Source organism: Coregonus clupeaformis, unplaced genomic scaffold (assembly GCF_020615455.1).
Source record: "Coregonus clupeaformis isolate EN_2021a unplaced genomic scaffold, ASM2061545v1 scaf1589, whole genome shotgun sequence".
In the NCBI taxonomy this organism is placed as follows: Eukaryota; Metazoa; Chordata; class Actinopteri; order Salmoniformes; family Salmonidae; genus Coregonus; species Coregonus clupeaformis.
The window spans coordinates 107,323-125,714 of record NW_025535043.1 but is presented as its reverse complement, the minus strand read 5'-3'; the positions used below and the strand labels follow the sequence as shown (position 1 = coordinate 125,714).

Genomic DNA, 18,392 nt, shown 5'->3' with positions numbered 1-18,392 from the left:
GTTCAGCCCTGTGTTGTCATGTCCTGTGTTGTCCTGTCCTGTGCTGTCCTGCCTGTGCTGTGCTGAGTGACACCACAGTATAGGGGAAAGGATTATGGACCAGGCCATGCTTCTGATCTGATCCTGGACCAAAGGGTCACTGGTCCAGTCTGTCGTCCCATTCTGTCCAGTCTGTGAGAAACCTCAGTTGCCATCTACTACAGATGAGCAGTTAAATTTTCCCTCCATAAATTACAGTAGCCGGTACTATTCGCCATGCTATCTATGCTGACATGGCTGTGGAAATAGTGTGCTCTCTGAGCTCCCATCAGGCTGTGCCAGCAAGCCAGACTGTTCCAGTGCCTCCCTCCCTGTAGTGTTGTGCTGAAGCTGGATTAATGGATGTTTATGTCAAGGGATGGAGAGAGGAGTCAGACCTATATAGGGATGGAGAGTGGAGACATGTAGAGCACAGAGCACTATGTTTGTGAAATCAGCCCCCGGTGCATCATTTCTGCAATCTGGGAATTATTCCTTGCCATATCTGTCAACAGACCTTCAGGCAATATTTCAGTTCACTACACATCCATTATGTAAGGGTAGCTTAGTTATTTGACACTGTCCTAGAGGACGACCTACCCTGGGAGAGTTAACGCGACCTACCCTGGGAGAGTTAACGCAGTCTAGATTAGGCATTTTCCCAGAGGCTTTCTAGGACACGTCCAAGTCTCCCTCTCCACAGGGGGATTTATCATCAAGACAAGTGCCTTCAGAGGATCTAAGGGAGATGTATCCACAGACGTGCCAAGATGGTGACATTTACTTTTGATTACAGTGAAAGGAAAAGTATACATTTATGGTCATGCTTTACGCTCCATTATCCTCATATAACATTGGTGTGTTTAACAAACCGAGGGCAGCAGCATTAAGGCTTCATTCTTGACAGCCCCTATTATCACGCACTATGCGATGCTGGAGGACAAGCACTCCATGGCTATTTATTCCAACTGACCTTTGTACGTTTTACATGTAAATATTTAATTGAATAGGCTAGTTATGGGGATATTTTTCAGTGGTGGTATTTGCTGGCTGTAACCCTCACTTCTCTTTTCCCATGGAGGATAAAACCAGATAACAGCTAAAACTGTTTTTCTCTGCTGTCGCATCAACTTCTCCTCCGCAGAAAGGAAAGTCGATAATCTACTAATTACTAAGAGTAAGACATTCTGACTCAACGTTGGGCTCACAGCGGAGTGACTTCATTTGCAGGCTGGGCACAAGGCCTAAGGTCCATAACTCAGAATGGAAACAAAAACAGTCCTCCTCTGTTTCTCAGGTCCACTGGTAAACGCACTGTAACCTAATTTATTTTTACTGACACTCCCTCTCGACTCCATTCTCTCACACCATACTGTCAACATGGCTCAGGCTCACACTGAGCACAGCTCGCATACTGCACTGTACTGCTGCTTTGCAGGGACATTTGAAAGCTACCATGTGAGTGACTTTTTAAAAAACGTTGGTTAATCCGTTTTGTGACATATTGAATGGAGCCTCTTCATGGAAACAAAATAAAACAATTCTTTCATAAACATTTCCGTGCGTATATGCACTTAGGATACGGTTCACGTTTAGCCTACTTCTATCTGAGGGTACCTTGAATTGATTATTGTACATTTGTTTGTAAACAATTTGGTGATTTAACTCCTGCATTTGTGGAACCTTAATGGGACAAGTAATCACTTTCAGCTGCTTTGCGTGATAGGGTAAATCCTAAGGCATGTGCAATTTATCACAGCCGCAGGCTTATCAAGACCCTTTCAAATCTCTCTCAGTTAAAATCACATCACTATACTGAGGGTCATAACAAAGCCATAACATTTACAGTAGATGTGATTACACTCATCCCTGACCACACAGGTAGTCCCCCTAGATGCAGCTAGTCTTGATGCAGCTTGGTTTGAGGCATGATGCTTATTAGAATCTGGTACTGTCTCATTTACATTGGCCCCTGTGGTATTAATGCATTTACCAGACCAGGATGTCCAGATCGATCAGGAGCCGGGGCAGTGGGGGCACACACTCGGCCTGATGCCCATCCCTAACCCAGGCACATTGACCTGGATGATGGCTCCATGATACCGGCCTCATTGGAGCACGCCTCAGTAATCTAGAGGCACAGGTTGCTGTGGTTACCCAGCTCAGACTGGGTTGATGAGCTGATGGGTTTATGCCTCAACAGAGCAGGCATGGAGAGCTTCCCTCCTGTAGGTTTTCACACCAACCCCGGTTGTAACGAACTTGATTCAGCTCATCAACCAGCTAATTATTAGAATGATTAGAATCTCTCTCTTTCTCTCCCCACCCCTTCTCTGTCACTGATGTACACTGATTCTCTCCCCCTCTATCTGTGAGGCATAGCAGGAGGTAGTCTCTTTGACTCTTATCTGTGATGTGGAGAATGGCGGGATGCAGCGGGCGGGAGTCGGCAGCAGTGAGAGAACAGCCAGGGGGATATAAACAGAGGGGGTGCTATAAATAGCCCAGTACTCTTCCTGTCCCGCGTCATATACACTACATGACCAAAAGTATGTGAACACCTGCTCGTCGAACATCTCATTCCAAAATCATGGAGTTAATATGGAGTTGGTCCCTCCTTTGCTGCTGTAACCGCCTCCACTCTTCTGGGAAGGCTTTCCACTAGATGTTGGAACATTGCTGCGGGGACTTGCTTCCATTCAGCCGCAAGAGCATTAGTGACGTCGGGCACTGATGTTGGGCAATTAGGCCTGGCTCGCAGTCGGCATTCCAATTCATCCCAAAGGTGTTCGATGGGGTTGAGGTCAGGGCTCTGTGCAGGCCAGTCAAGTTCTTCCACACCGATCTCGACAAGCCATTTCTGTATGGACCTCGCTTTGTGCACGGCGGCATTGCCATGCTGAAACAGGAAAGGGCCTTCCCCAAACTGTTGCCACAAAGTTGGAAGCACAGAATCGTCTAGAATGTCATTATATGCTGTAGCATTGAGATTTCCCTTCACTGGAACTAAGGGGCCTAGCCCAAACCATGAAAAACAGCCCCAGACCATTATTCCTCCTCCACCAAACTTTACAGTTGGCACTATGCATTCGGGCAGGTAGCGTTCTCCTGGCATCCGCCATACCCAGATTTGTCCGTCAGACTGCCAGATGGTGAAGCGTGATTCATCATTCCAGAGAACGCGTTTCCACTGCTCCAGAGTCTAATGGCGGCGAGCTTTACACCACTCCAGTCGACGCTTGGCATTGCGCATGGTGATCTTAGGCTTGTGTGCAGCTGCTCGGCCATGGAAACCCATTTCATGAAGCTCCAGACGAACAGTTCTTGTGCTGACGTTGCTTCCAGAGGCAGTTTGGGACTCTGTAGTGAGTGTTGCAACCAAGGACAGACGATTTTTACGCGCTTCAGCACTCGGCGGTCCCGTTCTGTGAGCTTGTGTGACCTACCACTTGAGCCGTTGTTGCTCCTAGACGTTTCCACGTAACAATAACAGCACTTACAGTTGACCGGGGCAGCTCTGGCAGGGCAGATATTTGATGAACTGACTTGTTGGAAAGGTGGCATCCTATGACGGTGCCACATTGAAAGTCACTGAGCTCTTCAATAAGGCCATTTTCCTGCCAATATTTGTCTATGGAGATTTCAGGCTGTTTGCTCGATTGTATACACCTGTCAGCAATGGGTATGGCTGAAATAGCCAAATCTGCTAATTTGAAGGCGTGTCCACATACTTTTGTGTATATAGTGTAGCTAGCTACCCACTAATCTCCCACAGAGTAGAGTAGATCCCCAGTTCCACCCTCCTCACCTGATTCTGGTTCCCCATGTTGTCCCAGCAGTGTTGCTGTTAAGGTAGACAGATGTTATGCACACTATCCAGGTGTGAACATCTATACATGAACGTTCATTGAAGTGTCCAGTGTTAACACCACTGTAGCAGTCTGTGGTATTTGGTTAAATGTAAATCAGCACTTTGGATGGGGTTTTCCACCCTCTTACCGCTTTGTCTCATTGAAAGTTTAGTTGAAATATTAACACTGCTGCATTGATGACGAATTCCATGGAAGGACCAATGAAAAAACTAAACCGAAAGTCTAAATATATATTATAAATATAATATAAATATAAAATGTAAATATATATGTAAATATCCCTGTCACTTTTGCATTCTATTCAAAGCTCCGTACAAAAAGCCAACAATACCATATTGTAAGAGCCACAGCACAAGTACGCATATCAACAAGGATGCACATTTGTGTGGTAATGCTCTGTGGTTTAATGTTGGTTTGTATATACAACTACATTTACGTCATTTAGCAGACGCTCTTATCCAGAGCGACTTACAAATTGGTGCATTCAACTTATGATAACCAGTGGGACAACCGCTTTACAATTTTATAATTTTTACTTTTTTGAGTATATGGTTTTTACATATCTTTTTTTTTTATTAGTTGTTTTTATTTTATGTATTTTTTTCACAAAACATTTTTTGTGGGGGTGGAAGGATAACTTTTATACTATCCCAGGTATTCCTTAAATAGGTAGGGTTTCAAGTGTCTCTGGAAGGTGGTCAGTGACTCCGCTGTCCTGGCGTCGTGGGGGAGCTTGTTCCACCATTGGGGTGCCAGAGCATTGAACAGTTTTGACTGGGCTGAGCGGGAACTGTGCTTCCGCAGAGGTAGGGGGACCAGCAGGCCAGAGGTGGAAGAACGCAATTCCCTCGTTTGGGTGTAGGGACTGATCAGAGCCTGAAGGTAAGGAGGTGCCGTTCCCCTCACAGCTCCGTAGGCAAGCACCATGGTCTTGTAGCAGATGCGAGCTTCAACTGGAAGCCAGTGGAGTGTACGGAGGAGCGGGGTGACGTGAGAGAACTTGGGAAGGTTGAACACCAGACGGGCTGTAGCATTCTGGATGAGTTGTAGGGGTTTAATGGCACAGGCAGGGAGCCCAGCCAACAGCGAGTTGCAGTAATCCAGACGGGAGATGACAAGTGCCTGGATTAGGACCTGTGTAAGGTAGGGTCGTACTCTGCGAATGTTGTAGAGCATGAACCTACAGGATCGGGTCACCGCTTTGATGTTAGCGGAGAACGACAGGGTGTTGTCCAGGGTCACGCCAAGGTTCTTTGCACTCTGGGAGGAGGACACAACAGAGTTGTCAACCGTGATGACAATGAACCCATCCAGCTTTTGCCTGCACGATACAGTATGGTGTTTGCCTTATAACAGCTTCAAACATTGACTCCAGTACAGTACAGTATGTAAACTTCAATGATACAAAGCCCACCAGACCTCAGTTGTTATACCACCTGTCCCAGTCAAATACAGTCCTGTGTTATTCACAGTAACTCGAATATCTTGCTGCATTCCTCCATTTGACTTGCTAGGTATTAGAGGGAGTGGAGGTACTGTAGGGGTTTCGTAACAGCTGATACTGGGTCAGTCTACGCTCTGTTAAGCCCGATCCATATCAGGCCATGGGAAGAGCCTGTGACTAATTCATCTACCAGGGATGGAGTGCATAATACAGATAGGAATGTGTGCGTGGGGAGTGTGTAGACCTATGTGTATTTATGTTACGTGTGTGTATGGTATTGTGTATGTTTATTTTCGGATGCATTGTATTTCAAATTGATTTGGACTCGTCATCGTGACAGTATTGTGCCATATAAAACCAAATGCTTTTAAGCAGTTCTCAACGATAAATCTTTTGAGGTATTGCACAGCATGCACTCACTGTGACGCACGTACATAATGCTAAATGCACATATTTGAGAGGATGTAGGAATAGAAAGGCTAACATGAATGCGTTGAGCTTATTTCTATGGTAACCGATCTATTTCCGTAACCTTGTTATCTATCTGTCAATCAAACAGTCAGTATTTAACTCGTCATAGAGTTAGTATGCAGAGCAGGGTGGGAAAGGAAATGATCAATCTAAAGGACTTGAGACCTTGTGTTGTATTTAGAGCGTATCTTAGCCATAGAGTTGATGCAGTGACACTGAGCTAGAAGTTTAATCATAGTCACCTCAGGAGTTTGCTAAATGTATCTGTTGGTTACCATACAGTATTATGGTATTGGTATATATTGTGACTACCTAGGTATAATAATAAATATGTCACTGTTTCCAGATAAAACCATTCAAGAACTGTACAGGAGTGTGATGACATTTATCATAGATAGCTGGGAAGTCAAAACGTGGCAAAGACAGTGTCTGTGGTTCTGTTTTGAAAGACTGTCGCATTTTCCCTGATCTATGATTTAAACGCTACTGTATACGAATGCAGCCACATACGCTTGAGGCCTCAGCCAGATGACCTTTGACCCTTTCTCCCAGAATGCTCAAGGGGTGGGCGTGGGGGTGGGAAACCCAAGCTGGGAATACACACTGAAGAGATGGTTCATATTAGAGCCACAAACCCTGAGCGCCCCTCTCGTCCTCGTGTGCCTGATGGCTGAAATATTTTTCAGTATGTACTTCCATCATAATTGTTTAAAGACCCAGTGCAGTCAAAAACGTCGTTTTCCTGTGTTTTATATGTACAGTATTTCCACACTATGAGGTTGGAATAATACTGTGAAAATTATGATAATGCCCTTTTAGTGCAAGAGCTGTTTGAAAAGACAGCCTGAGATGTTTTGGTGGGATGTTTTGGCCTGCCTGGTGACAGCAGCAGGCATTCAATTAGTTAATAGACCAATAAGAAAGTGAGTTCCAAATCTCTCTGCCAATAGCTCGTTTTCAATTTTCCCATACCCACTCAGAACACTCCCAGACAGTCCTAGCAGAATTCTTGCTTGAGAAATTGCTATGTGCTAAGAAGCTATTAATGTTTATTTTTGACATTTTAATTGAAAACAATCACATTAAGGTGCTTAATTGTTACCCAGAAATGATTTGATATTGAGATAAAAATGGCTGCATTGGACCTTTTAAATATATGAATCTGACAGCGACAGTACACAGTCAGAGGACATCAAGCTAATAGGCCTCGATCCTGTTCACTCATGGTGAACTAAATCTCTCCATACAATAGAGAGATTTAGTCCATTTCATAATTAACAAATACAGTGTCTCTCTGCATATAGATGTATGTGTAAAAACCCTACTATGAGTTACCAATCATTTACCGTATAAAACATTTTGTATGTCCGCTTTACATACTGTAGCTGTAAGACCTGTGGATGAATCCCTGCGGTTAAAGCAAATGTTTGAATCACCTGAGACTGAAGGTGATCATTTTTCTCACTAGGTCTTCTCTCATGTCTCTCTTCAAGCTGCGTTACAGATGGACTAATGAGGCTTGTGTGGCGGAAACAATATCCACTCCGCTTGGTCCATTTATCCCCAGCCTTGGCTGTGCTGCTCTCCCATCCACATCCCTCCTCACCCCACCCACTCTCTTGTCCATTTTATTATTACTTATTCTAATGAATAGAATAAGAGATGAGAAGGATCAAAGGATCCTTTGGCAGGTTCTAGGAATCCATTCAGATTGAAATGAAGAGGGTGTTTCTTTTTTTCAACATCTCTCCTCCACAACCAGCCTTAATCACAAGAGAGGTAGAGAGAAGCGAGAATATCTGTGACATGTATAGTAGTTCAAAGGAAAATAAGCATTTCCATGCACTATACATGTGACTCACTGAATGGTTCATCCTCAACACTTCATTGACAGGGGCCTAGGATCTATCTGTCATAAATACTACACCTATCTTCTTAATTTGTTGTTAGCATTAGCTGCCTGGCACAGGATGTGAGAAGACGTTGGTCCTTGATGTTGGTGCTTGTCTTCAGCTTGAATCAAAGCATTGACAGGCTAATGCTGCTGAGCCCCTCTGCTACCTACACATGTCACTTCCTGTGAAGAGTATCTGTATCAGTCTGTATGTAATCAGAGAAGGAGGCTCTGTGTGATTATGATGGTCTGAGATCAGTAAAACAGCAGCTTTGGATCCTCCGGAGGTTGCCTGAGCCTTGGCCTACTTCTCTACATCTCAACTGTGTAGACAATGGTTCAGATTGTGATATCAGTGGAAAGATGATCAGAACAATGATTTCCTCTATGAAGTTGATATCCACCTTTCCCTTTCATTGTTGGCAGAGGGAAATGCCTTGTTGGGGTCACTAGATAATGACGCATTCTTTGGTTCTGTCATGTGGCGTATCTGATGAGGTGATTGAACAGAATATTAAAGGCAGTTGCTAAATATATCCTCTGGCTTTGTGCTGTAGTGGCGTCACAATGGCTATCGTGTGATAGGTGACCTGGACTCTGCTCTACTTTCACCAGACAGAACACTACCGAGGTATAGTGTTACAGGTGGTGAGTTATTGAATCGGGGCAGCTGGGCACGTTGCTTGTACTGGACAATGGAACTGTTATCGCTCTAGATGCGTTGACTAATGTCCCTTTGTAAGCAGATTCAGTTACTGACAGTATCACTAGTCAGCCAATTGAGGTTTCTCTTTGAGCATCGAGGCCCAGATTAGTCTCGTGTGCTTTCCCTTCTCTGGCAGCAGTGTATGAGTTCAGACATTTCAACTTTTCCACACGGGGGTAAAAAGAACAGTACTGCATCCCTATTGATGAGAGTTTGATAGTGGCTTGTGTACAGTATTGAAGGTTTTGCTGACAGACTGATGTTTGTACCAACAGCCACTGCAGAGGGACAGTGAAAAAGGGACCCACAAGCTGTGGGCTGTCATGGACAACTTTTTCCGCCGGCACTTTAGACTGAAAGGGGCAGAGCAATGCCAACACAGACGGCCTGGCGTGGCAGTGCCCACAAGCAAGGCTCGCCGGCGCTCCAGTGTAGGACTGCCCTCTGCTGGCCTAGTCCAACGTAGACGCTCTAGTGTGGGACTGCCATTCACAGGTCCTGTCGGACGCAGAAGGTCCAGTGTAGGCCTGTCACCGACGGCTCAAGCCCAACGAAGACGCTCCAGTGTTGGCCTGCCGTCTGGTTATGTGGGACGTAGACGCTCCAGTGTGGGCTTGGCCTGCGCTGCTCACAAGCAACGCAGGCGCTCCAGCGAGGGGCACTGTTGTCATGGAGGCGGCCAGCTAGTGAGGACCAGATACTACAACAGGCGTCGCTCCAGCACCACCGTGGCCTGTGTCAACCCTCGCTTCTCTGTCCGCCGCCGGCAAGCCGCCAAGCTCCGCACCATCGACACCCACCTGCTGGGGCCCTCCATGCTGCTGGCCAGCCTGGTCCAGATGAGTGAGGAGCAGCAGAGGGGGGCGCAGGGCGGAGAGGGGGCGTCAGGAGAGGGCACTGAGAGCTGCTCCGAGTCAGAGGGGGACAGCTGCAGTCAGAGAGACTGTAGCACCAGGTCGGAGGGCAGCGGGAGTGAACGAGAGGGGACTGAGACATCGTCATCATCATCATCATCATATCCAGAGGGAGAGAGGACGTGTCCATGGCAGGACTGGAATCAGGTTCATAGTATGGCAGCCTTGACGATGGAGAGCATCCAGCCCCGGCCCCTGATCCGCGCCCCGCGCTGCCTGCGCCGTAACTCCTCCCACCTGCTGCCAGCGGAGGCGGTGCACCGTAGCAGGGCGGCCTACGGTGTGCACGGGCGCTACCGGCGCTCCAGCCAGTTACGGAGGCCCTCCACCATCTCCAACAGTGCCTGGCCAGGCAGGCTAGTCCCCCCACCCAGACGCAGGAGCTCTATAGTGGCCCGCCACTTCTCCCCTTCCCTGTATAGGAACTGTTCCGCCTGCTGGAAACCCAGGGGCCGCAGGGAGTCCCTCAGCCCGCTGCAGGGCACCTACTACGACCCCCGCCTGGAGACTTGGAGTGGGTTCCTCTCGTATGTACACCCCCCCTACCTTTACCTGGGTCACAGGCAATGCTTTTGTGAGCTTGTTAGTGTGTGTATTAGGGAGGTGGGGGGAGGGCTTCTATGGCAGAATACACACAGAAATGTCTGTATACACAGCGCATGTTTTAGACCACACTATTTGTTTTATCCGGACAATAGAAGGGGGAAATGCGTGCCAAAGTCACTGGCCATTCCTGCCCGTCCAACCATACCAACACTTCCTGGTCTGAAGCAAGTGTTTGTGTCTAAGCCTGCTGCAGTATGTAACTGCAAACCAAACTCTGCTGACCTTTTGTGTTGCTGACATGTAAGCTAGGATTTTTGTTGAGTGACTCCTACAGCACCTTTCATGCAGGGTCTCAGTCACACAAACCTGTCAAATACCCACCTAGACCTCTTCTGTACCTGGCTGCACATCAGCTCAACAGGGTCCTACCGGAAGGGAAGGATGACGTCAGATGTACCATTGTATGACGTCAGATGTACCATTCATTATTCATCATGTGTGCTAAACCTCTCTCTTTGATCATGGCCTACCTTTTTTCATCAGTGAAGAGTGGGTTTACCGTTAGGCACTTCAGTTTACGGGTGTTGTGATGCAGTATCCCACTGGGAGGGTCATCTCAATGATGTTATTGCAATCATTCAAAGGTATTGTGTCTGTGTCATTTCAGGAAGGCCATCGCTAAATCGGGTCTACAGCACCTGTCTGCCCAGCCCAGTGCCTCAGCCCTGGCCAAGTTTGACCCAGACAGGGAGATCCGGAGCAGCTGTGACTGGACCGTAAGTGCAGCCTCTGGCCCAGCTTATTGATTTTTACCCCGTAATGGACTACATGCCCCTAATGAGTTTCAGAGTAGTGTACTTTGTTTACCCAGAGGTACTATACTGTTTGGTAGTGGATTCTATGAGCGAGCTGAGATTCCTATTTGTGAGGGTAAAAAAAGGGGTGTGTTTAATAGACTCCGCCTCTTCCTCCAGGAGAACGCCGTGTATGGGGAGCACATCTGGTTTGAGACCAATGTCTCTGGGGACTTCTGTTACGTCGGAGAGCAGCACTGCTTCGCCAAGACACTGGTGAGTGTGTTTGTGTGCAGCTACCCCTGGCCCTGCCTGACATTACAAAGCCACAGATGCTGTGACAGGAATGAGCCCAGAGGAAGGGAGGAATTAACTCATTAGAGGAGATGTATTTGTAGTGAATCCCTAAACAAAAAGAGGGGGAGTATTAACTCCTTGTCACATTGTTTTTCATCTGTAAATGGATGATACTGTCCAGATTTATACCACCCGGTACCATTCAGTACAGTTCTAGAGAATGCAGATTGTATAGCTCAATAGCGCTCTGCAACTGTAAACATAACAGTATGAGAAATGGTGCCATGTTATGAACATAAACACTGTCTCTTCATTGTTTTGGAAAACTGATGGGATTATAAAAAGTGGGCAACTAGGAAGAGAACCTGTAAAACGAGCCCAATCTTTTGTATTTTTTCCTCCAGATGATGCAGATGTATTTTTTGATTGCATTATTTGTATGAGATTTAGTTCTGATATCCACAGTGTGACATTTTTGTATTTTTTTATGTAACGCTCTATACCAGGGGGTGTCAAACTCATTCCATAGTGTCTGCTAGTTTCTGGTTTTTCCGTTCAATTAAGACCTAGACAACCAGGTGAGGGGAGTTCCTTACTAATTAGTGACCTTAATTCATCAATCAAGTACAAGAGAGGATTGAAAACATGCAGACACTCGACCAACCGTGGAACGAGTTTGACACCTGTGCTATATACTGTACATGCTAGATACAAGCGCTTAGAGCAGGGCTCTCCAACCCTGTTCCTGGAGAGATACCGTCCTGTAGGTTTTCACTCCAACCCTACTCTTTCACATCTGATTTTAATAATTAGCAGGTTGATTAGATTAATCAGAAGTTACATCTGGTGTTGGAGCGAAAACCTACAGGAGGGTAGCTCTCAGGAACAGAGTTGGAGAGCCGTGTCCAACCAATGTTTGTGTAGAGTAGGGTTTCCCAAAGTCGGTCCTGGTACCCCCCCCTTGCTGCACGTTTTGGGTTTTGCCCTAGCACTACACAGCTGATTCAAATAATCAAAGCTTGATGATGAGTTGGTTATTTGAATCAGCTGTGTAGTGCTAGGGCAAAAACCAAAACCTACACCCTGGGTGTTTGGGAAACCCTTGTGTAGAGCACGTGTCAAACTCATTCCACGGTTGGTCGAGTGTCTGCGTGTTTTCGCTCCACCCTTGTACTTGATTGATGAATTAAGGTCACTAATTAGTAAGGAACTCCCCTCACCTGGTTCTCTAGGTCTTAATTGAAAGGAAAAACCAAAAACACTCAGCCCTCCGTGGAATGAGTTTGGCAGCCCTTGTGTAGAGGCTCCCTCTGGTGTCCACAGAACCATAACACACTTCACCTCAGAAGTAGTGCTGCCATCTTGAGGGTGTTGCACCCATAGAGGTAGATGGAGGGCCCTTCTTTGCATCTGTGCCATATGGCTTCTGTGACAACATGGACAGCTCCATTGAGGGCTTTCTTCATTTTAAAGTAGTTAAGGGTGGATACTGCCACCTGGAGTGTGTTGTCTGCACAGGTATAAAACCAAGGTAGGTAATTTACTGCCACCTGCAGTACATTTCCACCCTTAACTACATTGGCTGATCCCTCCTGAGGACCTTGATGGAATTAATTATTCCGTAACCCATAGGAAGTCTCGCCAAGTTGACTTCTTCAAAATGGTGAAAGTTTTCAATTGCACTGCTCATGCTAAAACAGGCTTTGGGGCACTAGAGCGGTCTATTTAAGTTTATGGTTGTACCATGAATTATCAAGTTAAAAGAAAGTCATTTAATTCAGGAAGTTTTCATGTATTACTACGATAAGGGTCAGTAAATAATATTCTCTCACTCATCTCGTCACCACAGCAGAAATCTGTAGCCCGGAAAAAGTGTGCAGCCTGCAAGATAGTGGTTCACACAATCTGCATAGAGCAGCTAGAAAAGGTATGTTTCAAGCCATTTTCCCAACAAATGCTTCACAAACTTTTCTTCCAGTGAACTATGCTTTCACCTGGTAGCAGATAGATGTTAAATTATGTATTATCACCAAAGCTGTGGAAATTAGTTGAGAGCATGTATACCAAGACAAAATGAGTTGCAAATGTTGAATCCTGAAAATACCGTAATATCAGCCTTTTCAGATGTTGTCTCTCAAGGAGACAAAATGTTACCATCACATCAGTTAAGATGAGATTTAAATGGTAGCCATGCCAACCTAACCCATCCTGCTCCTCTCCAGTTATTCGACACCGAGGCTATGCCCCATGAAGACAGCCTGCTTATCGAAGACCCCACCTTTAGAGTGAGACACTCAGACCTCTCTCAGGCTGCTATGGGATATAACTAGTGTTAGATCATACTCCTTCTCTAACCCTATCTCACTACGCTACCTGACCCATTGACCTGACCCTCCAATGCTGCACTCTGATTGGGTAATTCTCTGGATAATCAAAGTCGAATAGAGTCGGTCGCTCTTTCCTAGAGATTTTTAGTTGCTGAATTTATTTGAATCTCCCTTTCCCAAAATGTCTTTAACTCTGCTAATCTGAGGGTTTGTTCATATCTATTGTTTATACTTTATCTGATGCTGTTATGGTGCTGTTATGGTGGAGGTAAAGGTGAAGAGCTGGTTGTGTCACATAGTAACACATATTGCACCACAGGTTTCCCTTTTCAGTAAGTACTTCTAGGTGAACAAGAACTTCAGCATGTTCAGTTGAACCTTAAACCTCTCCTATTGGCCCTTTTGGATTACTGATTCAGCATTCTATTTTGGTGCAGGGGTTTCTCTAACAACATATTGGAAACAACGACAAAGAAAAACAAAATAAATCAATGTTTGAAGCAATTTCTTTGCTCTACCCCGTAGATAAACTTTAGGTGTAAACCGTCATTCAGGGAATCGGGGTCTAGGAATATACGAGAGGTAAGTGCCAATAAACGTTCATTTCCATTTGATCAAGATGATCATCATACTCATACTCATACTTTATTTTCACCACTTTTTCATCCTCCTTTGCCTTTGTCTTGTCATTCTATGTGTCTGTCTTCTCTGTAACCCTCCCTCTCCTCCTGTCCCTGCCTTCCCTTTTGCCCTTTGACCTTCTCTCTTGACCTTTGACCTTAGCCAGTCCTCCAAAGACAAGGTGCTCTAAAGTGCCTCAGGCGGATGGCTAACTGCATGGCCACCCCTTTCCTGAGCCAGTCCCAGGTACCATCCCACCCTAACTCCCCAGATCACCCCAACCCAAAGCCACAGTTATGGGGGCAGTAGGAGAGTAATGCCTGACTAGTTTAATGATTATAAAGACCCCCAAGGCCTAGCTTTGGATGTCCTAGTTTAAATTCCCTCATCATGACATTTGCATTTTTACATTTTAGTCATTTAGCAGACGCTCTTATCCAGAGCGACTTACAATTAGTGCATTCATCTTAAGATAGCTGTTAGAGACAATGACATATCACAATCGTATCAAGTACATTTTCCCTCAACAAAGTATTTATCAGCAAAGTCAGTGCTGGTGGGTGTTTTTTTTGGGGAGGAGGGGTGTCGGAGGCGCCATGAAAGTAGAGTGTGAGGAGGAGCAGTGTGACAGAACTTAGGAAGGTTGAACACAAGGCGGGCTGGTTGCAGGGGTTTGATGGCAAAGCGGGGAGCCCAACCAACAGAGTTGCAGTAGTCTAGATGGGAGATGATAAGTGCCTGGATTAGGACCTGCGCTGCTTCCTGTTTGAGGAAAGGTCGTACTCTACGGATGTTGTAGAGCATAAACCTGCAGGAGCGAGTCACTGCTTTGATGTTTGCAGAGAATGACAGGGTGTTGTCCAGGGTCACGCCAAGGTTCTTTGCACTCTGGGAAGGGGATACTGGAGTTGTCAACCGTGATGGAGAGGTCTTGGAGTGGACAGGCCTTCCCCGGGAGGAAGAGCAGATCCGTTTTGTCGAGGTTGAGCTTGAGGTGGTGGGCCGACATCCAAGCTGAGATGTCTGCCAGGCACACAGAGATTCGTGTCACCACCTTGGTGTCAGAATGGGGGAAGGAGAAGAGAAGTTGAGTGTCATCCACATAGCAATGATAGGAGAGACCATGTGAGGATATGACTGAGCCGAGTGACTTGGTGTAAAGAGAAAAGAATAGAGGGCCTAGAACCGAGCCCTGGGGGACACCAGTAGTGAGATCACGTGGTGCAGACACAGATCCTCTTCACGCCACTTGGTAGGAGTGACCTGCCAGGTAGGATGCAATCCAGGAGTGTGCAGAGCTTGAGACGCCCAACCCTGAGAGGGTGGAGAGGAGGATCTGATGGTTCACGGTGTCGAATGCCGTGGATAGATCTAAGAGGATGAGAACAGAGGAGAGAGAGTCAGCTTTGGCAGAGTGGAGAGCCTCTGTGACACAGAGGAAAGCGGTCTCAGCTGAGTGAGCCGCCTTGAAGCCTGACTGGTTAGGGTCAAGAAGATTGTTCTGAGAGAGATAATGAGAGAATTGGTCAGAGACAGCATGCCCAAGTGTTTTGGAAAGAAAAAAAAGAAAGGATATTGGTCTGTAGTTTTTTACGTCAGGGGTCGAATGTTGGTTTCTTCAGGAGGTCGTCTTGAAGTCAGAGGGGACACAGCCAGTGGTCAGGGATGAGTTGATGAGGGAAGGGAGAAATGTCTCCAAAAATGGTCTGGAGGGAGGAGGGGATGTTGTCGGGCTGCCGGACCTCACTAGTCGCAGGATTTCATTTGGAGAGAGCGGGGAGAAAGAGATCAAGGCGTATGGTAGTTGTGTATGTGGGACCAGTGGACTCAGTAGGTTGAATGAAAGAGGAGCGGATGTCGTCAACCTTTTTTTCAAAGTGGTTGGCAAAGTCATCCGCAGAGAGGGAGTAGAGAGGTGGGGGATTAAGGAGGGAAGAGATAGTGGAGGAGAGTTTCCCAGGGTTGGAGGTGGAAGCTTGACATTTAGAGTGATAGAAAGCGGCTTTAGCAGTGGATACAAAGGAAGAGAAGGTAGAGAGGAGGGAGTGGAAGGATGATAGGTCCTCCAGAAGTTTAGTTTTCTTCCATTTCCGCTCAGCTGCCCAAAGCCCTGTTCTGTTAGCATACCACACTTAGTCATTATTACCACAGAACTGGGTTTATTATTGTCCTATACACAATAATGTTCACTGTGTTTTTCCAAACCTCTGATATTGCTAATGAGAAACTAATAAACTCAACACAAGCTTTCCTTGATCTCACTCACCATTGTCTACATGTAATAAAAATAGGAAAACCACAGTATTTTAAATCGGGCAATTGTGAGTGAGTTGATTAATGTGTTTATGAACGTTGGTTTTCCAGCCAACCGTAGTGCGGCACCATTGGGTCCACAGGAGGCGCCAGGATGGGAAGTGTCGGCAGTGCGGGAAGGTGAGCATGGTTATAATATCAATTAATTAATTTCTTCCCTATATTGCCCTGTATTGCAGGATTAATGATCTGATGAAACATGTTATTCTTGAGGGTACATTACCTCTTAGATCTGATTCATTTCTCTACAGGGTTTCCAGCAGAAGTTTGCCTTTCATAGCAAAGAGATTGTGGCCATCAGCTGTTCGAATGGTGTAAACAGGCAGTAAGTTGTAAGGTTGATTGTACTGTACAGGTGTAGGATCTTAATTTGACCAGTATTGTCGCAGCAACATAATCCTGCAGCAACGTCACATTGTCTGAGAGAGATTTGCATGTTTATCCAAACTTCATGCCAGGGTAAGCCTACACGAAACACAGCCCTTATTTTAAGTGTTTCTAAAATCCCCGATGGGGAAAAATGAATGGTGGAAAAACGATTGGAACCATTTCCCTGTTTGACCGCTAGGTTTTATGGGAATTATGACACCTCCACTGTGGGGCTCTATTTGATAATTATATATGGTTGATGTTATGATTGTAAATTGGTCAATTGTAAATTCAGTCTGACTGTGAGAAACCAATCAAATCTGCTACTACTACTAATAATAATATTAGCTGGCCAAAAATTGGGCTACATGAAAAGTGCAATACTGTGAATATAACTGTGTGCTATTGCCTGTTTTCAGAGAATTTATGTAAATCATGAAGCTCATCTGCATTTTGAATTTCTCAGCAACAAAAGAGTGATACAATTCTGATGTCTACCTCTGTATGGTCTTAGTGCTGCTGTGCCTCATAAACTATGAATTGAGAATGATGTGTGTATGGATGCTTTATGCTTATTTGAGACATTTGTGTGGGTGTCTGTGTTGAATGAAAACACTTCCAATGAGTATGGATGAATGTGATCACTGATGTATTGTGTGAGTGTGTACAGTAGCTGTCTTCACCCTCTGTAATGGTGTATGTATGTTTTATGTTTATGTGAGACAGTTGTGTGAGGGTCTGCGTTGAGTGTTTTAAATGAATGATGTGTTGGTGTTTGACGTCACTGCTGCCATCCTTTCCTCTCTCCCTACTGTAGTATCACAACAAGGTGTCATGCTTCATGCTGCAGCAGATCGAGGAGCCCTGCTCCCTGGGTGCTCATGCCTCTGTCATCGTACCCCCTACCTGGATCATCCGGCTCCGCAGACCTCAGGTTAAAAAAAATATATAAAAAAAAAAAAAAAAAAAAAGTGTTTTATTGTCACATAGACCGGATAGGTGCAGTAAAATGTGTTGTTTTACAGAGTCAGCCATAGTAGTAGCACAGTGACCCTGGAGCAAATTAACGTTAAGTGCCTTGCTCAAGGTCACAGAGATGTTTTACCTTGTCGGCTTGGGTATTTGAACCAGCGACCTTTTGGTTACTGGCCCAACACTCTAACCGTTACGCTACCTGCCGCCCCCATAATCACATACACTTCCAAGTATTCAAATATTCACTGCCACCATGTGAGTTTACAATGGACAATGGCATGCTTCCCCAAATACTTTGTGGTGCCATTGCACTGAGAAGCCAACAGAGGGTAGCAGTCATCCATTAGTTTGAGCTGTAAGCCATGCGTTCAGCAGTTATGATAAATTACAGTGTATTATTTATAGTTGATCAAATGCTGTTCCTTATATAAATGGAATACCAATGTGCCATTTAATCCTCGTGTTATTCTTTCAGACCTCACTAAAGTCGAGTAAAAAGAAAAAACGGACCTCGTTTAAGCGCAAGTCCAGCAAAAAGGGAGAGGTGAGTTTGAATTGTTACATCATCCATCACAAATGGCCTTTCCTACCGTTTTGTATTGTGAAGAGACGTACGTAACTAAAACATCCTTTGTTGATTAGCCTGAGGGGCATCATTTCCATTATACTGCATCTGTTGTGCACTGTTCAATTGGTTTAACATTTAAATAAAAATACATGAAATAGTAGCTAAAAGGGCAATGTCAAACTGATGACAAGGTATTATCGATGTAGACAGTCTTCGCCCTTATCAAATCACTGCTGACACAACCCAGCCAGGGACATAGGATG

General features: G+C 45.5%; 1 protein-coding gene across 1 annotated transcript in view; it reads left to right on the top strand.

Moving 5' to 3' along the window:
• The first annotated feature begins 6,746 nt into the window (after positions 1-6,746).
• Positions 6,747-18,392, top strand: part of LOC121561504 (diacylglycerol kinase zeta) — a 46,606-nt gene continuing 34,960 nt past the window's right edge. The window contains 10 exon segments of the mRNA XM_045218446.1: positions 6,747-9,846; positions 10,533-10,641; positions 10,840-10,935; positions 12,806-12,883; positions 13,809-13,865; positions 16,269-16,337; positions 16,469-16,525; positions 16,528-16,542; positions 17,404-17,520; positions 18,037-18,105. Coding sequence (XP_045074381.1) covers positions 8,729-9,846; positions 10,533-10,641; positions 10,840-10,935; positions 12,806-12,883; positions 13,809-13,865; positions 16,269-16,337; positions 16,469-16,525; positions 16,528-16,542; positions 17,404-17,520; positions 18,037-18,105 — 1,785 coding nt within the window. The 5' untranslated portion in view covers positions 6,747-8,728.